Genomic DNA, 21,884 nt, shown 5'->3' on the forward strand with positions numbered 1-21,884 from the left:
GACATTCATAGAAAATACAGTATATCTTTTCTGAACAGCAAATTCTTCCACCAAAGTTTTCACTTGTGCTTTTACCCAATTTTGGTGACCTCAGCGGTGTTCATTGCCAAAGATGTAAATATGGCAATGTAATTAACACCAACTTCTTCATCGGCACACCCGATTTTTTTACAAGTTTTTATATATTTTTTAAAACTTATTTGTACTTATCTGTTAATATCAGACCCAGGGACTCTGTTGCCCGACATGCGTGTTTCGCTCGAGTGCGAGCTGTATCAAGGACTTCCCCTATAATAAAGAAAAATACCATAAGATTTTATTCCCCCATTACTAGAACAAACCAACATTAACGGCTTCCCAAGCAGGGGTAGTTTCAAACGTTATTCTATCAAACTTCTTACCTCAAGTCTCCCTTAGCGCCAGCTCTGCTATTAATTATCAGGACCGAACCCTTTTCAAAGATGGCGCTGGCATTCCTTATACTCCATTTAAATATACTAACTGCAGAAGTGGGGAATACTGTGGAAATTCTGCGTTGTGCAGTAGTGCAGAATTCCCCCAGGAGTAACTCTCCAACAGAAAGCTTTTTTTTTTAATCTGAATTTGATCTGATATGCTGGAAGATACTGACTTGTGACAACTTCTCTGTGAAGGTGCGATGATTGGCAACTGTGGCTGTTTAAAAAAATGTTTTTTTAATTGGTCACTATTTGGTTCTGATCACTTTTCACATTATATATCATTAATTCATATTACTTTGAAATTTGGGGCCCTGTTTAAGGTGTGCTGTAGGCGTGCAAAAGTTTTTTAGTACGTGCTAATGCTAGAGACACCCATCCTATATAATAAAACGCACCTCCAACATTCTGAAGCTGACTGCATGGCTGAGGCATTCCTGCTCTCTGTATCCATCTCCTGAATTGACATCACGTACTTCCGGGTTCGTCACAAGCAGAAGGGACCAACCACACGAGGTTTCTCGGCTTCAGAATGTTGGAGGTGCATTCTATTAAATAGGATTGGTCAGTTCCTTGAAGCATAGCCAGAGCTCAGCGTCCTGCACAGTAACGCTCAGACACCAGAGAGAGAGAAGGGGGGCCTGACATCAGAGGGAGGGGGGGGGGGGGTATCTCTGTCACACACACACTCTCTCTCTCACACTCTCTCCCTCTGTCTCACAGTCAATGTCTTTCTTTCTTTCTTTCTTTCTTTCTTTCTCTCACACGCTGTCTCTCACACACTCTGTTTCACACTGTATCACATTCACTCTCTTTGTGTCACACAGTCACTCACACACTCTCTTGGTCTCATACACAGTCTCACAGAGAGTCTGTGTCTCACACACACTCTCTGTCTCTCGCACACACTGTATCTGTGTGAAACACACTCTCTCTCTTGCACACTGTGTCTCACATACGCACTTGCACACACTCTTTCTCACACACACACTCTCTCACAGACACACTCGCACCCAGACTCACTCTCTCTTGCTCTCTCTCACACACACACACTCGCACATTCACTCTCTCTCTCTCTCACACACAGTCACTCTCACATACACTCTCTCAAACATACACACTCCGAGGAAAATCTTGCTAGCGCCAGTTTCATTTGTGTCAGAAACGGGCCTTTTTTACTAGTAGGAATATAATGGGTTTATCGTTAGCGCATGCTAATTTTTAGCACGCTTAAAAAGTTAGCGCACGTAGTGTGGCTTAGTAATCAGGGTCCTCGGGGGGGGGGGGGATTAGGGAATTTGTTAATTTTCCCAGGATTTTGTATGGATTATTTGATATAAATTAATCTGAGTATATTTTTTGGATATATCATTTTTTTCTGTATATTTTTGTTTGGATTTCCATAGTTTGTCAGACTCCTATTTCTGTTACAAACATTTTGTTCTCTAGTTTACCAATTTTTTGTTTCCACTTCAAGTAAGGAAGTCTAATTTTTTTAGACAGAGGTGGTAGATTAAAAAAAGGAATAAGATCTGTTGTTTATTCTGAGACACATTCTTTTTCTTTAAAAAAAATTGTTTTTGGAGTGAAAGATTGACTGACTTGTATAGAATTGTGGAAGATCATAATACAGTATATTTTCAAATCTGTGAATGTGTGGTGGTGGTGCTTTTACATGGTTTTCTGCAGTCAGAGGATAAAGAAAAGATTGCTGTAATATGGTTCATTCTCTGACTCCAAAATAATTGAATAAGAGACAAAGTAAGGAAGCCATAGCTAGAACTCTCCCATAGCCAAGATGAATCATGCTGCAGTAATGGACTAGCTTGACAACACAATAGAGTAAATTCTTTAAAAATTTCCTAATGATGTACCTGTTGAATTACCTTCCATTGCCCACTCTTTGGATATTGGTGAGGGTGAAGATGATCTTGTTGACTTGTTTCAGTGTATGGGGTAGAGTCTGTTCATTGGTTGAAAGGTTGAAATCTGTTTCCTGTTGTCTGGACTTTGTAGCATCCTGGATCATAATAGCAGGATAGGATGTGCTTCTTCCTTTGGTAGTCTGCATTATTTATTAATTATTCATTTGGTCAAGGGCAGGTTCCTATTATTCTTACATAAGCTTCTGTTAGACCAATCCTGAACAAATTAGACTTGGAGCCTATTATAGTGGCTCATTGTAGACCAATTTCTAGCTTACTCTTTATAAGGAAGGTTAATGTAGAAAGTTTCCATAAGCAATTGCTGGATTTATGTGAGATTTTTGGAAAGCTTTCTGACTTTCCCAGAAAGTGCTGTGCAGATGGCAGTAGACATGAACAAGATTCTTGAAACACTGCTAGACCACTCATCCATTGCATTTGGCACTGTAGAATGTGTAGTTCCCAGTTTACTAATTTTGTATTATCATTTATCTACCACAAAGCACATTGCATAAAATAGGCTTTGTGGCAGATAACATTCAATAAGTGTTATCTTGTGCCAGATGTTAGTAAGTAGGGGCTGTGAATGTTTCTTCAGTGTTATCTAGATTGGAGATTGGGTGGTTGTGATCTTTTTGTTCTTATCATTCATGGACTGTTCAGACTTGTTTGTGAGGAAGGAGGGTGAACACTTGGAAGCCAAAAATGTTATGGTTGTACCTATTAGAGAGAATTAACAGTTTCCCAATTATTATTGTGACTGGTCTCTTCCTTTGCTAGACTTTGACCGCTGTGTTGGTTGAGACCCTTTTTGAAGCAAAATGATGCGACTAACATCAAATTTCCCATTATTACTAATTGTAGTGATTATTGTAACAGTTTTATGTGCAAGATTTATGGTTTAATAGATTTACTATACCACCTTTACTGACAAGCATAGCAAGGCAGTTTACATGCTAAAGTCAGATAGAAAAGAGAGCCAGCATAGTGATAGGAAAGAATATATACAGTAGTACAAGAGAGAGGAAAATATACTGAAAAAAAAAATCAGGCAGTGCTAAGCTAAAGTTAAACTTAGACACCAAGCAGTGGTCTATAAATGTATAAAAATAAATAAAACCCATCGAACCACACTGCCCCCTGGTCACATTGCAGAATTCCCTGTTAAATAAGCAAGTTTTGAGGAGATCCCTAAATCTTTTGTAAGATGGTTCTAGATGAAGAGCAGAAGGCAGTTAGTTTAAAATCAAAGGTGCTATACAGTAGAAAGTACACTGGTGTGTAGTTTCTAAATGTGCCCATGAAGGAGGGAATATGTGAAGGCAGTTTCCAGAGACTCTTTGGCATGCTTATTAATCCAAAATATAGCTGCTTGCCTTTATTGAGGCGTGGGGGGGGGGGGGGGGGGGGGGGGATACAAACTGTGATTCTATTGTTAGCGTTCACTGAATGCTGATTAGAATCCAGGATCCATTTCAAGGAACTAGCCTTGTTAGTTTTTGCATGATTCAGGCTCTTGATATTTCTATGATTTATTGACTCATGCCCCTACTATGGTGCTTCACTGCTTCCCAGCAGCTGCTGTTCAAACTGCCGGATGAGATCATGCTGGATGGACTATCACACAAAACTGTGTGAGAGATTTAGAATACTTAAATAACAGGTCATGTAGAAACAACATTAGAATCCTTGGCTTAAATGAAGGAGTTGAGGGAACCGACCCAATTTTATACCTTGAAAATCTTTCACCAAAGCTTCTGGTTTTCCATTTGAAATAGAGCACACCATATTCCATCCATGAGGTCTGACAAACAGAAATTTCCCAGGCCTTTCATCCTCAAGCTGCTTTGTTACCCACAAGCTCTTGCTATACTGCAAAAAGCTAATCTAAAATCTCCATTAATGCATTGAAAGTATAAAAATCATGATCTTTCCTTATCTAAATAAGCTCACAATCCAAAAAAAGAGAGAAATTTCTTTCCTTCTGCAATCCCCTGAAAAACCTTGGAGCTCAGTTCAGTCTCTTACCCTACAAGGATGAGACCTACAGTACACAACAATATACGCACCTTTGAAGATCCAGAAGCCTTGCAAGCTTTCCTCAACTCTATAAAATCATAGCTGAACCGCCGCTCCGACTACTCATACTTAACTCCAGAGTCAATGTGGTATTATAATCACATAGAGGCCTGTTTACAAAGGCACACTAGTGTTTTTAGCGCATGCTAAAAAGAAGCATGTTCTAAATGCTAGAGATGCCCATATATTCCCATAGATGTGTCTAGTGTTTAGCATGTGCTAATCATTAGCATGCGCTAAAAATGTTAGCGCTCCTTTGTAAAAGACTCCCATAATAACTTATGGTATCTACTTTTTAGACCTGGTTTACACTGTAATTCACTGGGGGGGGGGGGGGCGTGGTTACAAATGCAGTGATTCTCAGAAAATTCTATCATTGAATAGGAGGTAATCTCCTATTGTGGCTTAAGTGCTAGTTAAAAGATAGAAAACAGAGAGTAGGGTTAAATGGTCAGTAGTCTCAATGGAGAAGAATAGATAGTTGGGTTCCACAGGGGTTTCTAGTGGGAATACTGCTAAGTGATCTAAAGACAGGAATAACTAATGAGGTAATTAAATTTACTGATGACACAAAGTTATTCAAAGTTGTTAAATCAAAAGAAGGTTGTGAACAATTGTAAGAGGACCTTACAAGACTAGGATTCTGGGCATCTTGTGATGTAATTCTACTTCATTAAGCATCTTAGTTAAAATCTCTACAGGGCTATGTAATATATATATCTGAACTTGTGATTGTCTCTATGTAAGTTGTTAACCTGTTACTCTCTTTGGATAAAGGCGGGTTATAAATAAGATAGATAAATAAATATATATTTTTAAAGCTTGTAAACTTTAAGATTAACCTTTAAGTGATATAAAGACAATCCTTGAAGAAAAGGCCTTTGTTTTACCTTTCTAGTGTACAAAATCATGTTTAATTACAGTGAAATCAGCACTGACCTCAAAGTATAATAGAATGTGTATTATAACATCTGCTCTAAACCTTGTCACGGCTCAGGAAAGGTGAGCCCTTTGGCCACAGCCGAGTTGGCGCTTACCCGGTCAACCCAAAGGTTAGCCGAGCCCTGACTGGCAGCAGAAAAGTCACCCAGGCAAGGGATGACATACATACATTTATGTGTTTGTATTTCAGAAATATACGTTTATGTGCTGTCATATAAATGTTGCTGTGCTGACCCTGTTGATATCGTAGACATTTGTGGTTCTAAAATGGATGCTCTTGCTGCACATAAATATCCATTGCTCTTTGTATTTTAATATAAGCTCTACATCAGCAGATCCTGTTCTTAAAATACTATCAGAACTTGAGACATCCCAACCTGGGTGTTTCAATTCTGGTTTGTATGTCCTTTTTTTTTTTTAATCCACCCTTATAATACATTATTTTCATTTTATAGTATGTAGGAGATCAGTTTCTTTTGGATATTTGATGCTAGAGCAAATAAAGCACATGGAACATTGTAAATGGCTTCATTTAAAATATGCTGTTATACAGCCCTAATATATAGGAAAGCATACACAGGATGCTGATTTATTGCAATATGCTGTATGTATGCCTTCCGTGGAAGTATATAAAGACTGCAGTGGATGCAGAATGCAATGGCTAAGGTAGTGCCTGGAGCAGATTATTTTGCCCTTGCTATGCTGATTTTGGAGACCCTAAAATGGCTGTCTATTCATTTGAAGTACTAGCTTGTTATATGTATTACCATTCAGAATTAGGCAAGATTTGGTCCCTGGCTATTTGTGCAAGGTGATGGTGCATTTTGTCCTTGGACAATTGCCTTAGTCTGCAGCTTGTGCTTTCCTTGGTGGTTCCTGGTCTTTCTGAGATTGACTTGTGTAATAGGGCTTTTTCTGTATTTGGGCCACAGCTGTGGCATGGTCTTCAACTTATTAGAAGCTGGAAACAGTTTAACTTAGACAACACTTTAAATTCTGTATTTACAATTTTTATGTTGGATTTGTTTTGTGTATTCTGGATTTTCTGATTGTTAATGTGTGTTTCCTGCATATTTATTTATTAAATGAAATTAGAGAATCATGAATACATAGTCCTTATTTTTCCACCAGACCAGTGTAGATTCTTGGGTTATGCTGTCCTTCAGAGGATGGAGAGCTAATGAGTTACGTCATCACTTTAAGAATCCTGTGCATCCCCCTGTCTAATCAATATTTCTGTCTCCAGCAGATAGTAGTATAACCAGTGATCACAAAAATATATTTTTTAGTGTGTTATCTGGGCTCCTGGGGGCTCCATGCCCATGATGCTGGCACTCCGGTGTAGGGATTGGGCAATTGCTGCTGTCCCAAGCCGCCTAGGTGTGCTGGCAGGCTGCCAGAAGGCTCCAGGAAAGGCCCATGCTCTGGGCCTGGGTCGGGCCAAAAAAAAAGTCATTGCATACTTATGTGATGACTCGTATGCACACTGACTTCATCACTGATGTCACACATGCGTGTGCAGAAAGGGGAAAAGAGACCTGAAGGCTCTGGGAAGGCCCTGGAGGAAGATAAAGCACATAAAGAAAATTTAATTTGGGGGGCCTTTTACTAATCTGCGGTAAAAAATGGCCTGTGGTAGTATAGGCACATGTATCAGGAGCATGCCGGGCCAGTTTTTACCGCATCTACAAATTTTATTTATTATTTATTTTTTTTAATGGGACGGGAAAAGGGCCTGCAGTAAAAATGAAACCAGTGCATGCCCAAAACTGGCCTCGGCCCTTAACGCCACCCATTGATCTAGCGGGAAAAGGCTCACACGCTACAAGCACGGTGACCAGTTGGCGTGCACCAAGAGCTGATTACCTCTGGAACTGGCACATGTAGGAGGAAATAAATTATTCATCCAGGCGTAATGGGCATGCGCCAAATCTGAAATTACCGCCAGGAGGGCACTGGCCTGGCGATAGTCTCATTTTGGTGTGCGCTGGCCTGGCGATAGTCTCATTTTGGGGTGCGCTACACGCGCGTAGAGCCTCCCACAGCTTAGTAAAAGGCCCCTTAAAGAGCTGGTGCTACCAATCAAGACCCAGAGGGTTCCCTTGCTATTGGAGCCCAAGTTTAGCATGAACTGAAAAAAATTAAAACGGTCGCACTTGTACAGACATGCCACATTTGAGCCCTAGAAATTCTGGGAAATAAGGGGGCATCTAGATATCGTAGTTTCAGCGTGATGAAGACTGACACTGAGACCAGCTCCTTGTATAAAATTTTAAAACAGTATTTTTACCATCCTGAAAGAATTTAAAAAGCCAGGAAAGGTGTTTAAAGGTGTAAATTGGTGTAGTACTCCATTAATGCTGCTGAAAGCATGTATTTATGAAGAATAGCTCAGAATCAAAAGTAAAATTTAAAAAAATGCTCAACAAGTGGAATTAAAAAAATAAAAGCAAGGATTAGGTGCAGCCCACCAGTATTTTTGACATTAGAAACAAAAATGAAGTTTGGAAATAGGAATTTTATATTTTAGTTCTTTGAAATGTGACTCTGCCTTAAAGCTGATGAAAACAAGCATCTGATTGAAAAAAATGCTCCTCTAGGGAACCTTGTCACCAGTAACAGTTGGGAGAGTGCTGGTTAGAGTTGGAGAGAAGTGCTGCAGTTAGTGGAGTGTTTGGGGAGCCTGAGAAATTTATGTGAAATGTAAAATTTGAGTGTTTTTGAGAGGAATAGGTTTTATGAACATTCTTGTGATAGAGTGGTGAAATAAAACAGGAATTTTGAAGAACGGGACTTTGAGAAAGGTATCAAAGAAAATGTAAAAACCTAGGGCTCCTTTTACAAAGTGTTGCTACCAAGTAGCAGAGCACCGAATGCAAAGAAGCCCATTCATTCAGTGCACTCTAATCAGTAAAGCCACTTTGTAAAAGGAGCCCCTGGTTAGGTGTTCACTGAGCTGCGCTAATGCCAACATAACCCATTCTCTTTGAATGGACTGAGACAGCGTTGCTGCGAGGCGGATTACTAAATGGGGGTAAATATTTTTGATAGAAATAGTTGTTAAAAGAAGAAAATAATTTATTTTCTATCAAGTTTCAGATTGAAGAAAAATTTCTGACTGAGCACTGAAAATTAGAGAGCTCTTATTAATTGATTTTAATATTGGCTCTAAAAACAAGAGAATACTTTTGACATTAATATAATTCCAAAATAGGATTGTTTGGGATTTGTTTTTTTGTTTTCTTTTTTTTACTGGAACAAAATACATTTGATGAGAATTATATAGAACTATAACTGAGGAAAGTAAACTGAAGCTAAGCTGAAATCTCTATTTAGTTGCTAAATCATTTCTGTCCACTTGGGTACAGTACTTATGAGCAAAACACTTCTGAGTGGTGGGAGAGAGTGTGTTTGGTGATCAGACAGAATCTTCAGCTGAAGTCACCAACCTCCCTTGAAGTTAATTTAGGGGAAAAGAATAGATGGGTTCACTTAAGAGGTACATTGAAATCATCCTTTATTTTTATTTAGTTAATTTCATCAGTATTGAGGAATCCTGATGCAGGCAGGAACATATTAAAGCTTTATATACAGAGGGAGGCAGACTCTTTTTATTTTATTTGAAGTCGGATACAGGTATACAGAAGAACATAGAGAATAAGATTTACAAAACAGATGAAGAACATAAATTAAGAGAGCTGGAACAGATAAGCTGGAAGAAAAGAAAGATTCAAAGGGCGGTTGAACCTAAGAACATTTGAGAAGAGACATAGATACATACATGAACTTACCAATCAGGGTCTCTTAAAGTCTAATCCTGGAAGGACATCTGAAAAAGAAAACAAAACAACATATTACACAAAGAATCAAATTCTGTCTGTAATTGAGGAGAACATTCATTAGAGAAATATCAATATACTTGTGTGACAGCTGGTCTGTTATGTGTTGTTACATTTGTACCCCGCGCTTTTCCCACTCATGGCAGGCTCAATGCGGCAGGCAATGGAGGGTTAAGTGACTTGCCCAGAGTCACAAGGAGCTGCCTGTGCCGGGAATCGAACTCAGTTCCTCAGCACCAAAGTCCACCACCCTAACCACTAGGCCACTCCTCCACCAGAATCTTGAGTTGTGAATTCTTTGTGTTGTTTAGGCTAAGGAAAAAAATACATAAACAAAATACTGTTAAAAGGAAAAGCTGTATCCAGTTAGTGGCTTAGTTTGAACTGGTTTTAGAAGTGATTTTAATTGGTTGTTAACCTTTTTAACTGCTTTATTTTTAGTGAATTCTTTCAAAAAGGTGGTAAGTAAATCCTAATCCTATATAATAAAACGCACCTCCAACATTCTGAAGCTGACTGCATGGCTGAGGCATTCCTGCTCTCTGTATCCATCTCCTGAATTGACATCACATACTTCCGGGTTCGTCACAAGCAGAAGTGACCAACCACACGAGGTTTCTCGGCTTCAGAATGTTGGAGGTGCATTCTATTAAATAGGATTGGTCAGTTCCTTAAACACAGCCAGAGCTCAGTGACCTGCACAGTAACGCTCAGACACCAGAGAGAGAGGGGGGGGGGCTTGACACCAGAGAGAGGGAGGGAGGGGGGCCTGACACCAGAGAGGGGGTGGTGGTATCTCTGTCACACACACACACCCTCTCTCTCACAGTCAATGTCTTTCTCTCTCTCACTCTCACACACTGTCTCTCACACACTCTATCTCACACTGTATCACATTCACTCTCTGGGTCACACAGTCACTCACACACTCTCTTGGTCTCATACACTCAGTCTCACAGAGAGTCTGTGTCTCTCACACACACACTCTCTCTCGCACACACTGTATCTGTGTGAAACACACTCTCACACTGTCTCTCACATACGGACTTGCAGACACTCTCATTCTCTCACACACACACTCTCTCTCACAGAAACACTCGCACCCAGACACTCTCATTCTCTCACACACACACTCTCTCTCACAGAAACACTCGCACCCAGACTCACTCTCTCTCACACACACACACTCCCACATTCACTCTCTCTCTCTCAAACAGTCACTCTCACATACACTCTCTCAAACATACACACTCCGAGGAAAACCTTGCTAGCGCCCGTTTCATTTGTGTCAGAAACGGGCCTTTTTTACTAGTAAATAAATAAAATCTTAGGCCATAAGTATCACCATTTGCACTTCAGTGTTTATTCTATGTTTTTTTTTTTTACACTGTGATCATAATTCTGAGAATCCTATAGCACCTTAACTGATACACCATTATACAATTTAATTACACAATAGTTTTCCTTTGGATTGTAGTCACTCCATCCAAATGTGGTCAGTTTCTTTTGTCCATTCCCACCCTGAGCAGAAGCTTGATCTGAAGAATCTCAGTCATTGAAGACGCTAAAATTAAAGTAAGACCAGTCTCCTGCCCACAGCAGGAGGTCAACTATCCTGTTAAGCCTGGCATGATCTGGTAGGAATTTGGTACTCTTGGTCAGTCATTTTATTAAAAAAAAAACCTTTGAGGTTTAAAAATAAATGAAAGAAAAGAAACAACTAAGATCTGTGCTACCACCACTGCACTGTTAGACTTCAGATGTCACACATGGGAGGGTCTTAGGTACTCCCCCCCCCCCCCCCCCACTACCCCAATTTTTCAAATTTAAAGGACATTATTTTTATGCCTCGGTTCTGTCCCCTGACTATTTGGTAAGGTCCCTTGAGTTCCTGGGCTAAGATTTTTCTCAGCAGACTAAAAAAAGGGTTGACAGGCGACGTGGAGGTTAATGGCCCCTTAAGAGATGTTGTGCTTTTATAATTGAGAGCTCAAGTTTGGCTATTAATTAGCCTGGTAAAGGAGATAGCTTGTTTTATGGGAAGAAGTGAATCCTTGGAGCTGTTGCGGGTGGCCGTTTTGTATGGGCAATTTTAGGCTATGTGTGTGCTTTTCTGCAGTGGCAATTTAGTAAGCAGTGCAGTGGCTCGTGCAGAGCCTGTTGGTCTGTTAGTGTCTTATTGGGTCAGTGACATGCTCATGAAAAGAGGGCTGCAGACTCGATTGCAAGTAATTAGGCAGATCTTTCTAGGTGCAGAGATCTGGAATTCAGGAGCCTTTACTTCGCAGAGCCACTGAGTGACCCAGTTTTGGCAGGAACCACCACCATTTTGAGCTTCTCTTTGGCGGTTCCACCTCAGGGATGGCCATCCAGTGTTATCACCCTTGGAATCTGGGAGATATAACTCATTTGGCACAGAGTAAATCTCAATCCAGTTCAGACTTCATTCTGTTGATGCATAAGGCATTCTATATGAGGACGGACTTTGGGGCAGGAATCTTATCAAATTTAGATTTTCCTGGAACCTTGGGGGATTTGCATGCTCATTCTAAGTTGTTGGAAGTCTATGAAGAGACAGTTTCTTTGTCTACTGTGGGGGTCTTTGGACTATTAAGAGAGGAGGATGTTGAACAGAAATTGGACTGTGAGGATGACTTTTTATCTGATGAAGAGCAGGAATGTTAAGTATATAAGTACATAAGCTTTACCGTCTGTAGGAGTAGGACAATAATTCACATTGGCCCTTAGGGAATAGTATTTATTTATTTATTTATGGCATTTATATCCCACATTATCCCAAACAAGTTTGAGTTCAATGTGGTTTACAATAAACAGTATAGGATACATAACAAAGAATAATGCATAAGAAAGTAATTTGTTGTAAGAATCCAATTTTACATTATCATAAACATACTGGGATAGCTATTGATGTTTAACATTTAGAAAATCCATTATGAACGAGAAATTGTACATGAAGCAAAGAGAAAGTTAATGGTAAATAGAGAAATAACCAATTCAAGTAATAATTAGTTGTTTGAGATATGGTTGTTCTTTGTGAGGGTTTGTTTAAATGGGAACGATTTGAAGATTTTGCGAAATCTAGTATACTAGCCGTTGAGACCGTAAAAATGGGCTAGTAAAGGAAGGGGGGTTGAAAGGCCCCCCCGGATAGGTTGCCGCCGCCCCCCCCCCCGGGAGTCCCCTCCGTCACCCCTCCACCCGGGCCGGGTACCTGGTTTCACTATTCAAAGCGCCGGAACGCAGCACACAGCTCATCTGAGCTGCTGTCGGCCTTCCTTCTTCTCTGAGTGTGTTCCGCCCTCATGTGACGTAACGTCGGCGAGGGCGGGACACAGGCAGGTAAGGAAGGCCAACAGCAGCTCAGATCAGCTGTGTGCTGCGTTCCGGCGGTTTGAATAGTGAAGCCAGGTACCCGGGCCGGGTGGAGGGTGGGTGGCGGCGGCGACTCCAGGTGGGTAGGGGGAGCGGTAGCGGCAACCCTGGGAGGGGGGGGAGCAGTGACGACGGCGGTTCCCTCACTCGCAGGTGCGCAGGTTCCCTCTCTGTCACGCCCCCGTCATCACGTATTGACGCGGGGGCGGGACAGAGAGGGTCTCTACTGCGCATTTGCGAGTGAGTACGCCTCTTGCCATTTATATGTTTGATTCCTGTATATTTCTTATTTTGGGTGATAAGGAGTTCCACCATTTGGTTCCTAGGTAAGTGAAGTCTGCTAAGTGGACAGTTTTGTAGATCACTTTTTTTCCATTTGGGAGGTGTAGTCAGATAGTTTCTTGCCTCATATTTAGCGTTTGTTTGAGGTAAGTTTATTAATGAAACAATATTGTCTGGAGCTGTGCCATTTAGGATTTGAAAGATAAAGGTACATAATTTGAAGGTGATTCTCACTTTGATGGGAAGTCAGTGTAATTTGATAGTAAAGAGGAGGCACTTTCAAAATGAGAGGTTTTGTATATGAACCTGACTGCAGTATTTTGAGCTGTTTTGGAGTTTTTTCAACAGGTACTCCTTACAGCCAGCATATACAATACTATATTGTGGTAGTACTCTGAAAATTATAAGCATGCCTCTGATGGAAGCATACTTGCATATTCAATCAGGCTGGAGCATCAGAAGTTCCTTTGCTTTTGAATCACTTTCAGTTCTGGGCCCTACCCTTCAGTTTAGTGACATATCCGAGGACTTTTTGCAGCAAGTTCATCTATATCCATCTCTGGACAACTGGTTGATAAGGGCAAAGCCATTCAAAGAGAGCAGACTGGCCACACACCAGGTGATTACAATGTTGTAGTAAATTAGGTTGGGTGATGAAGTCCAAGAGTTTTTTTTTTAATCCCATCTCAGGAGTTGGAGTACTTAGGCGCCCAGTTCGATGTGTAAAGCATCAGGGTGTTACTTCAAGGTGGCAGGATTTGGAAGGTTCAGGTTCAGGGTGTCCTCGGCAGGTTGAGACAAACAGCGTGGGATGTTCTTCACGTTTTAGGGTCAATGGTGATCCCTTTGGACAGAGCACATATGTAACCCCTGCAGAAAGCTTTTCTGTCCCAGTGATCTCAGTCAGAGGATCTGGATATACATCTCTCCTTGGGGTGGGGGGAGGGAGGATGCGGGGAGGCAAGACACACTTTGGCGTGGTGGCTGTGCAGAGGCAATCTGTCATGGGAGATGCCGTTGGAGATGCCAGGGTGAGTAGTGGTGACTATGGATGCCAGCCTTACATGTATGGAGCGCATTGTCAGGGGTCAGTAGCTCAAGGGAGTTGGTCCTCATTGAAGATTGCATGGTCGATCAACCATCTGGAGTTCATAGCCATTTGGATTGGAATTCCTGCCTTTGGTTTGATTACAAGCAGTGAGTAATTTCCAACAATGCAACTGCAATGGCATATGTCGATCAGCACGGAGATACCAAGAGTTGGCAGCTGGCCTGGGAGCAGCAATTCTTATAAGATGGATGGAAAAGAATCTCCTTTCCCAGTTAGTGGCCAATGTAGTGAGAGTGAATAATGTGGACAAGGTTTTCCTCAGCAGACACACCTTGGATCCAGGGGAGTGGGAGCTGTCCAATGATGCTTTTTACAGGATAGTAGACCACTGGGAGATGCCGGACATGGACCTCATGGTGACTGTCACAAACACAAAAGCCATCAGGCTCTTCAGTGACTGGAAGGAGAGGCCATCAGCAGGCCTGGATGCATTGGTTCAACCTTGGCTTCCATATGCTCTTCTGTTAGCGTTTCCCCCTAGGCTATTGATCTGTCTAATCATTCAGAGGGTGGCGTTTCCACAGGGTGGGTGATACTAGTAGCACCAGATTGGCCCAGGTGACTCTGATACAGAGATCTCATTTTGCTTCAGGTGTTCTCAGGGCTGGAGGATTCAGAAGAGAGAAAATGTCTCCACCAGGTTGACATTGAGAACTTTTTGAGTGTATTTCAAGCAGACAGAGGCGTTTCAAAGGTTGCATCAGCTTTCGTGTTTTGCGGTCTGAGGAGAAATTTTGCGACCTCGAAAGCTACAATTGGCAGGTGTTTTAAAGAGGCAATTGCCTCTGCTTATGTACTCAAGGGTATGCAATTACCTGTGGAGCTGAAGGCCCACTCAACCAGAGTTCAGGCTTCATCTGGGTGGAGCATGCCCTTCCTCCTTAGGACATTTGCAGGCAGACACATGGTCAGCTTTGTATTCCTTTGCTCAACACTGTTGGGCTGGTTTGGCTGTGTCCCACCCTTGTTCTGCTTTAATACTTCCCATTCATCTGGACCAGTTTGGAGGGATGAGAAGAAGGAGAAATTAGATCATACCCTCCCAAATAGCAATGATTCTGGGGTTTTTTAAGTGGTGGTTGTTGACCAGAATTCCAGAAGTTCTGTCCTGGAAGGTCAATTTGGTTTCTATACAGTAGGAAAGTGCAGTTTAATTTATTTTAAAGGGCAACCAAACCTTTTTTTTCCTGTTTAGGCTGAAATTTGCCACGCAGTTTAAATCAAAACTGAAACCTGCCCAGCCCTCACCCCAAACAGATGGAGCCCCTACCCCCAGGCCTACCATATCATTGGTGGGTCTAGTGGCTAGTCGGGGCAGGATCCATACCAGCTAGGCTTCCATACAAAGTACAGTGATGGCATTGCTAGCAATGCCTAATGAGATCTGGAAAGTGGAAACAAACAGAACAGGTCAGTAGCAGATGCAAACAGATCTTTATTGCAGAGTTTCAACCTAATGCAATGCCCGACACAGGCAGTGTTTCGCTCACAGAGGAGCTGCATCAGGGGCTACGTGGTGTAAATGCTGATCTACACCACCAAAGAACTGTGAGGTGTATATATATTAACAAAGGATTAATGCCCAAATGAATAAAGCACCATAGTAGATTAAAAAAAAAAACAAGCAGTGCAATCCTTACACAGTGGTGAAAAATTCTCTCCAGAGGATGACAGCGTACTCAGACATTGGAATTTGCAGATCGGTTGCCTCATTGCTTCTTGGAACCACAGATCTAGATCCATCTAGACCATAGAAAAGAGGGTCTCCTAGTCCTGATACATAGGAGTACAGTTTTTGATCTACTAGACCGTTTTGCTCCCTCATTTTAGAATTCAGAACATTGATACTGTTGTGGTTTCAATCTTTTTTTTTTTTTTTTTTTTTAGTCAATGTTCCTTCTGTATTATACATAGGATAATGATAATTCTGACTCCTTTCCCATATGCTGTTTAATTGATGTCTCTCTACTTGCAACCCTTATCCAAAGCCTTGTAGTTAAGGCATTTTTCTATGTTGACAATATTCAGTTTGGTACATATATAAATGTAGATCCCCAATCCTATACTGATACCTTAAACAACTGTCTTAGTGCTGTGTCAAAGTGGCTTCTCTCCCACAAACTCAAACTGGATCCTCAAAAATGTGAAGCCATTTGGATTTCAAGGAATAAACGTTTCCCAGAAACTACATTGTTCAAGCACTGCAATCCCCTTGAACTGTAATGTTTGTTCCTTAAATATTTGTCTTGGTAGTCATCTCTGCTGTGGCCAGCAGGTCTCTTTTGATCAGAAATCTTCTCTCTCTCTCTCTCTCTCTCTCTCTCTCTCTCCATTCTGCATGTTCATTTATTGACACATGATTTGTGCTCTCTGGTTTTCAGTACTGTACTGAGTCATCTTTCCTATTGCAATCCTTTCCTGCTTGATCTCAACCAGTTCTCCATCAAACATCTGCAAGTAATTCAAAATACTATGGTATGATTACTTTATGAAATCAGTAAACATGACTGTGTAACTCTCCCATTATTGAGAGAACAGCATTGGCTGTCCATCCATTTTAAGACTGCAATAGAAAATCTTGTTACCTAGATTTAATGTGCTACAGTCTGGTCATCCTCTCAGGTCCTTATAACATTTACCACCCCACCCCCCCCCCCACCCCCCCAGTTACATCCAACTTGAAGTTGGATGCTTCTGCCTTTACATATCTTGCCTCAACTTTCTTTATTGAACTGTGTTCCTCATACATAAAGATGGGAAATATTCTCAGTTCAAATGGGTCTGAAATTGTCTGTTTTAGCTGGCCTTTCCCTCTTTAATAATGTCCAATATGTGGGGGTGGGGGTGGGAGGGAGGGGTCAGTCTTGCAGTATTTCCCCCTCTTGTCTTCTTCCTATCCTCATCTGAAGTGTCATGAAAATTGTAATTTCCCCTCCCCACTTTTTCCTACTTATAGAATAGATGTTCTTGGTAGTGCAAACCCCTTATTGACCTCCAAAAATTTCATAGATCCCCAATTCATACCCATCACTTTATCCTAGCCCCTGTTTAAATGTTAAGCCTTTCCTTACTAGTCCTTTATCTACTTTCCAATCTTCATCAGTTTCTCTCTTAGAGTAGTTTCCTTGCTTTTTTGAGGAAGAGAGGGGACAAAAAAGGGATGGCATATTTGTAGTGGGAGGGAAGGGAGCAAATTTAGCACCAGCACTTTTGAACATTTGGGGTGAGACAACCCTGCCATACCTCCCTCTCACTAAACCTATGCTTGCTGCAGTGGCGTAGGAAGGGGGGCGGGAGGGGCGGTCCGCCCCAGGTGCACGCGCTCGGGGGATGCCGGCCCCGATGGTTCCCTGCTCCCTCTACCCTGGAACAGGTTACTTCCTGTTCCCTCTGCCCTGGAACAGGTTACTTCCTGTTCCGGGGCAGAGAGAGCAGGGAGCCAGCGGGGCTGATGCAGCTCCGAGCGACGTGCACTTGAGGCGGATCGGCCCTTCCGCAGGTAAGAATGCGCTCCTGGGGGGAGGGGTTCGCTCCGGGGGGGGGGGGTGCGTGTCGTGGCGACCCGCCCCGGGTGTCATTAGCCCTCGCTACGGCACTGGCTTGCTGTATCTCCCCCCCCCATCTCCAAGCCAATTCCTACTGTTGCTACTTACCATCTCCCCCCCCCCCAAAAAAAAAAGTCCCCACCAGGTTTTCTCTCTCTCTCCCTTTTCTGCCAATCTCCACCAGTTTTCTTTGTCTCTTTTTCTCCCAGCCAGTTCCACCTAGTCAGCCTCCTTCTCTCCATCCTGATAGCCCCCACCATTAGTATCTGTCTCTTTCCTCGCCTATAGATGTTGCATCACAGTTTCTAGGCCCTGCAGAGGATGATGGTCCCAACACTCCTGCTTTGGCCACCATGGCTGCCTCTAATCACACCTCCACTGCTGCAATTGCTGGCTCCAACCTCACAACCTTTTCTGCCTCCAAGGTATGCAAATCTGTTTTATTTAATTTAATGTCTACATTTATAATCAACTTAAACTTTAAGTTCTAGGCAGAGGACAGATCGGTTTAAAACATCATACACTGGAACATTTTAGCATATCCATACGTATGAACAAATGTAGGTATAGTAAAACAGAATAAATGCAATCAAAAGAGCCTTAACAATCAATACTCATGAATAGATAAGAACACAAACATTTAAGTAATATCCAAGATTGTGGATTACAGATTTTCATGTCATTGTAGTGTTTGTCCTGGGAACCAATGAGAATGTTCTCTCCTATTTATTCTATAGTCTCCTCATCTTGGCCTCTCAAACCTATCATTGCACGTATTATTGAGTCACCTGGCTAGGATTTATTGGCATCCCATAGTGTCTTTGAAAAAACCATGTTTTCAAAAGTCGACAGTAGCTCATGTAGTCTGGCGTTAATATGGTCTTTTAGTGGTAATGAGTTACACAGTTCTGCCCCCTTATCCAACACTGTTGAAATAAATGTCCTTTTGAGATAACAAGTTTATTAGGGGTACCAGTCTGATATCAGTTAAGGATCCAAGAGATCTGGGTTATAAACTTTCAGAAATATTTGTAAGTATTCTGGGGCCATACCCTTGCAGGGGAAACAGTTTAATTTAAGCAAGAATGTGGTGGCGTGTTCACACCATTTTCCTCCTCCAGTTAGTTTAGCTGCCGCATTTTCTACCACATGGCTTTTCCAAGTGGCTTTCTGCATCAAACCCTTTGCACTTCCGTCCAAAAGTAGAAATGTGGCTCACTCTGTCCTTTGACTCACAGGAAGCCATTCCTATTACATCACGTTGTCCAGAGTTCTGCTTAGGAGGAGGAACTCCACAACGTTCCCACTTGTGGTTTAGAGGGTACAGTTCTGAGCCTCTGCTACATCTGTCTTGATAAAGTATGTAACACGAAAGTCTCAAGGGGTAAATAGAAGTGGTGCAAAAAATGAAAATGAAACATAGAATGTTTTCTCCTGAATGTAATTTGAGGGTGGGAGGGTTGTACTTCATTGTATTATTGATTAAGGCCTCTACTTGCAAAAGAAGCAGTTGCTGTGAATAAACCTGTAACTTAACAGTAGCATAATGATGCTTTGAAACAACTCCCACAAAAACCTTGACAGGTTGCTACTATTTGGGTTTCTGCCAGGTTCTTGTGACCAGGATTGTCCACTGTTGGAAGCAGGATAATGTTCATTGCTTATATAAATTATAGGTGCCACAAACATTTTTGTTTCAGTAAGGAAAGTAGACAGTACAGCATAGTGATGGCATCTTTACAATAGTAAGAGAGTTATATACTGCATCAATAGTAGAGGATGCTAGTAAACAGTAAATACTAAAGTGAAAAAAAAAGTTATACAACTTCAGCATCTGCACTGTTGTACCTCCAGCAATCAAGAACCCAGGAATGGTGATAGAGAGAACACAGTTACTTATCTGTTTATCTGTAGATTAGAGATGATTGTGGTTTTAGTGAATGTGTTCTAAGTTAACATCTGGTTATATGTTTTAGGTGGCAGTACTTAATTGATGATAGTACAATCCATTTTCCTTTGTTCATAAAGGTGAAAATGGTGGAGCTAGGTGTACATCTTATCACTCATAGCACAAGAGAGGTAGACTTGGATAATTTGTCATTTTTTTTTGGAGATAACCTATATTATTTCATTTCCTACATGAAATGTGCTTATTTTTAAAAACTATTTTCTCAGAAAACTATAATTTTCTCAGATCAAAGGGTTCAGAATCCAATTTGTCTGTGTTTTGTTGGCTCCAGAGTTGGAATTAGCAGCACCTACAGAATGAGTCATTTTAGGGCCTTGTTTACTAAGCCGCAGTATAGGCACACAAACCTTTTAGCGTGTGCTAAAAAGTTAGCGTGCCTACAGTGCGGCTTAGTAAACAGTGCCCTTAGTGTCTTGTAATCCTTGAGAGTTTGATGCATTTCCTAGTTGGTTAGTAATATCTGAAGTTTATAGTTGGCAAAGACTACATTACTGATGGAGGAATTCTGTGCTACTATGCAATGCAGAATTTCCCACCTCTGTAGACTCCTAGAATTCTGGGCAGTCTGCTTTCCGGATGCCTGCCTCCTTTCCTGCACACTTGCCAGCTTCAGCACCATATGAGGAGGAGCTGCCCAGCAGCACATCGGACTGCTTCCTGCTCCTCTTGCCGCCTTGGTCCCCCGTGGTTCCTGCCATGCCACTGTACAGAGGCCTGCATGGCTCAAAGGAACAATCAGACCTGGGACAGCAGAGGAACAGGAAGCAGCTCAACATTCTGCGGGGCAGCTCCTTGTGCCTTACTAAGCTTGAGAGCGGAGGGAGGGAGTGAAGGGCCCGCAGCATGGGGAGGGGGTGGGCTGTAAAAACAAAGAAATAAAAGTTGGATGGGGCATTTTCGGGGGGGGGGGGCTGAAAAAAGTTGGCTGGTGAGTGTGTGCAGGAAGGAGACTGGAAAAGGTGGATGAAGTGAGTGGGGAGGGGGGCTAGAAAAAGTGGTTGAGGTGTTTGTAGGAAGTGGGGTAGAAGTCTGTAGGAAGGTGCATAGGAAAAGTTGTGGCTGTGATGCAGGGGAGGGTATTGATGCCTGGGGGGGGGGGGGGGGGCGATGCCTGCCCTTATAATGGGAGGAATTCTGCTCAAGAAAATTGCAAATAAAGTGCAGAATTTTCAATTTTTTGGTGCAGAAATCCCTTGGAGAAACTACATTAACTAAAAGACAGTTCCTCCTGTCCTGAATTGAATAAGTATCCTGCCAATATAGGGATTCTGAATGTTCATCATCCTGGCATGTTTTAAATACTCTAGGTCACCATAGAAGTTATTGATGGGTCTGACACTGAAGCAGAGAAGAATTTGCAAAAAGAGAGCAAGCCCAGCTGGCCCGTCCCATCACCTGACTGGAGGAACTGGTGGCAGAGGTCATCAACTATGACTCATATGAATAATGGTGACCAAGACTACAAATATGACAGCACTACCGAAGATAGCAACTTCCTAAACCCTCTTGGCAGGTGGGATAGACATGGACCCAGTCATCATACTTTTGAATCCAAGGAGCAGCCAGAATATGGTGAGTTCACATTCCAGAACTCCTGTGGGCATTTTGAGAGTATAAAACTAGTTTTGGTCGAAATATGAAAATGAGACATCAGAGAAACTTTGCCAAGTTAAATAAAATTTTTAACATGCGGCTTTAGTTCATCTGTGTAATATAGCTTTGAATAAACTATGTAAAGATATCAACCAGAATTTCCTAGCCACATTCCACTAATAGGTCTGTAGTTATAAAAGTAAAAAGGGAAAAACTTTGTACCAACTGTGAATAATTGAGTAGAAGGGAGAGGGTGAAAAAATGTTTCCCTTTAACCTTCTTTTCAAATCATGCATGCAATATAAGAAGTAAGAAAAAAATATATATTTATGAAACCTGAATTTTCAGTTGGTTTGCTTTCGGTGGTTGAAGATGCAATTAATTATTGATTTTAATCATGCAGCAATTCACTTAGCAGGCAACAGATGCCGCAGTGATATCATCCATCAACCTTTGCTGACGTTAGAAGTTTTATCTCTCTCTCCCCCCTCCCTCCCTCTCTCTCTCTCTCTCTATCGATATCTGTCTATATCTATCTATCTATCTATCTATCTATCTATCTATCTATGTGTGTATGTATGAAACGAGGTATTTTATAAAAGGTGCATATATGAAATATCCAAAAGGACACTGATTTTTATAAAGGACAAAATACAGTTTCAACTCCTACTCAAAAAGCTGTTGTAATTTTGAGACAACGAGACCCAGTTATTTTCTGAAAACTCTCCCTCTGCCTCCTCTAGGGACT

General features: G+C 41.7%; 1 protein-coding gene across 2 annotated transcripts in view; it reads left to right on the forward strand.

Annotated features, from left to right (window-relative positions):
• The window catches only part of ISM1 (isthmin 1), a 178,889-nt gene that overhangs the window by 107,304 nt on the left and 49,701 nt on the right, over positions 1–21,884 (forward strand). For both annotated transcript variants that reach the window (XM_030196339.1, XM_030196340.1), the window contains exon 3: positions 20,851–21,115. In XM_030196339.1, coding sequence (XP_030052199.1) covers positions 20,851–21,115 — 265 coding nt within the window. The remainder of the gene's footprint in view (positions 1–20,850; positions 21,116–21,884) is intronic.

This window comes from Microcaecilia unicolor, chromosome 3, assembly GCF_901765095.1.
Source record: "Microcaecilia unicolor chromosome 3, aMicUni1.1, whole genome shotgun sequence".
Taxonomy (NCBI): domain Eukaryota; kingdom Metazoa; phylum Chordata; class Amphibia; order Gymnophiona; family Siphonopidae; genus Microcaecilia; species Microcaecilia unicolor.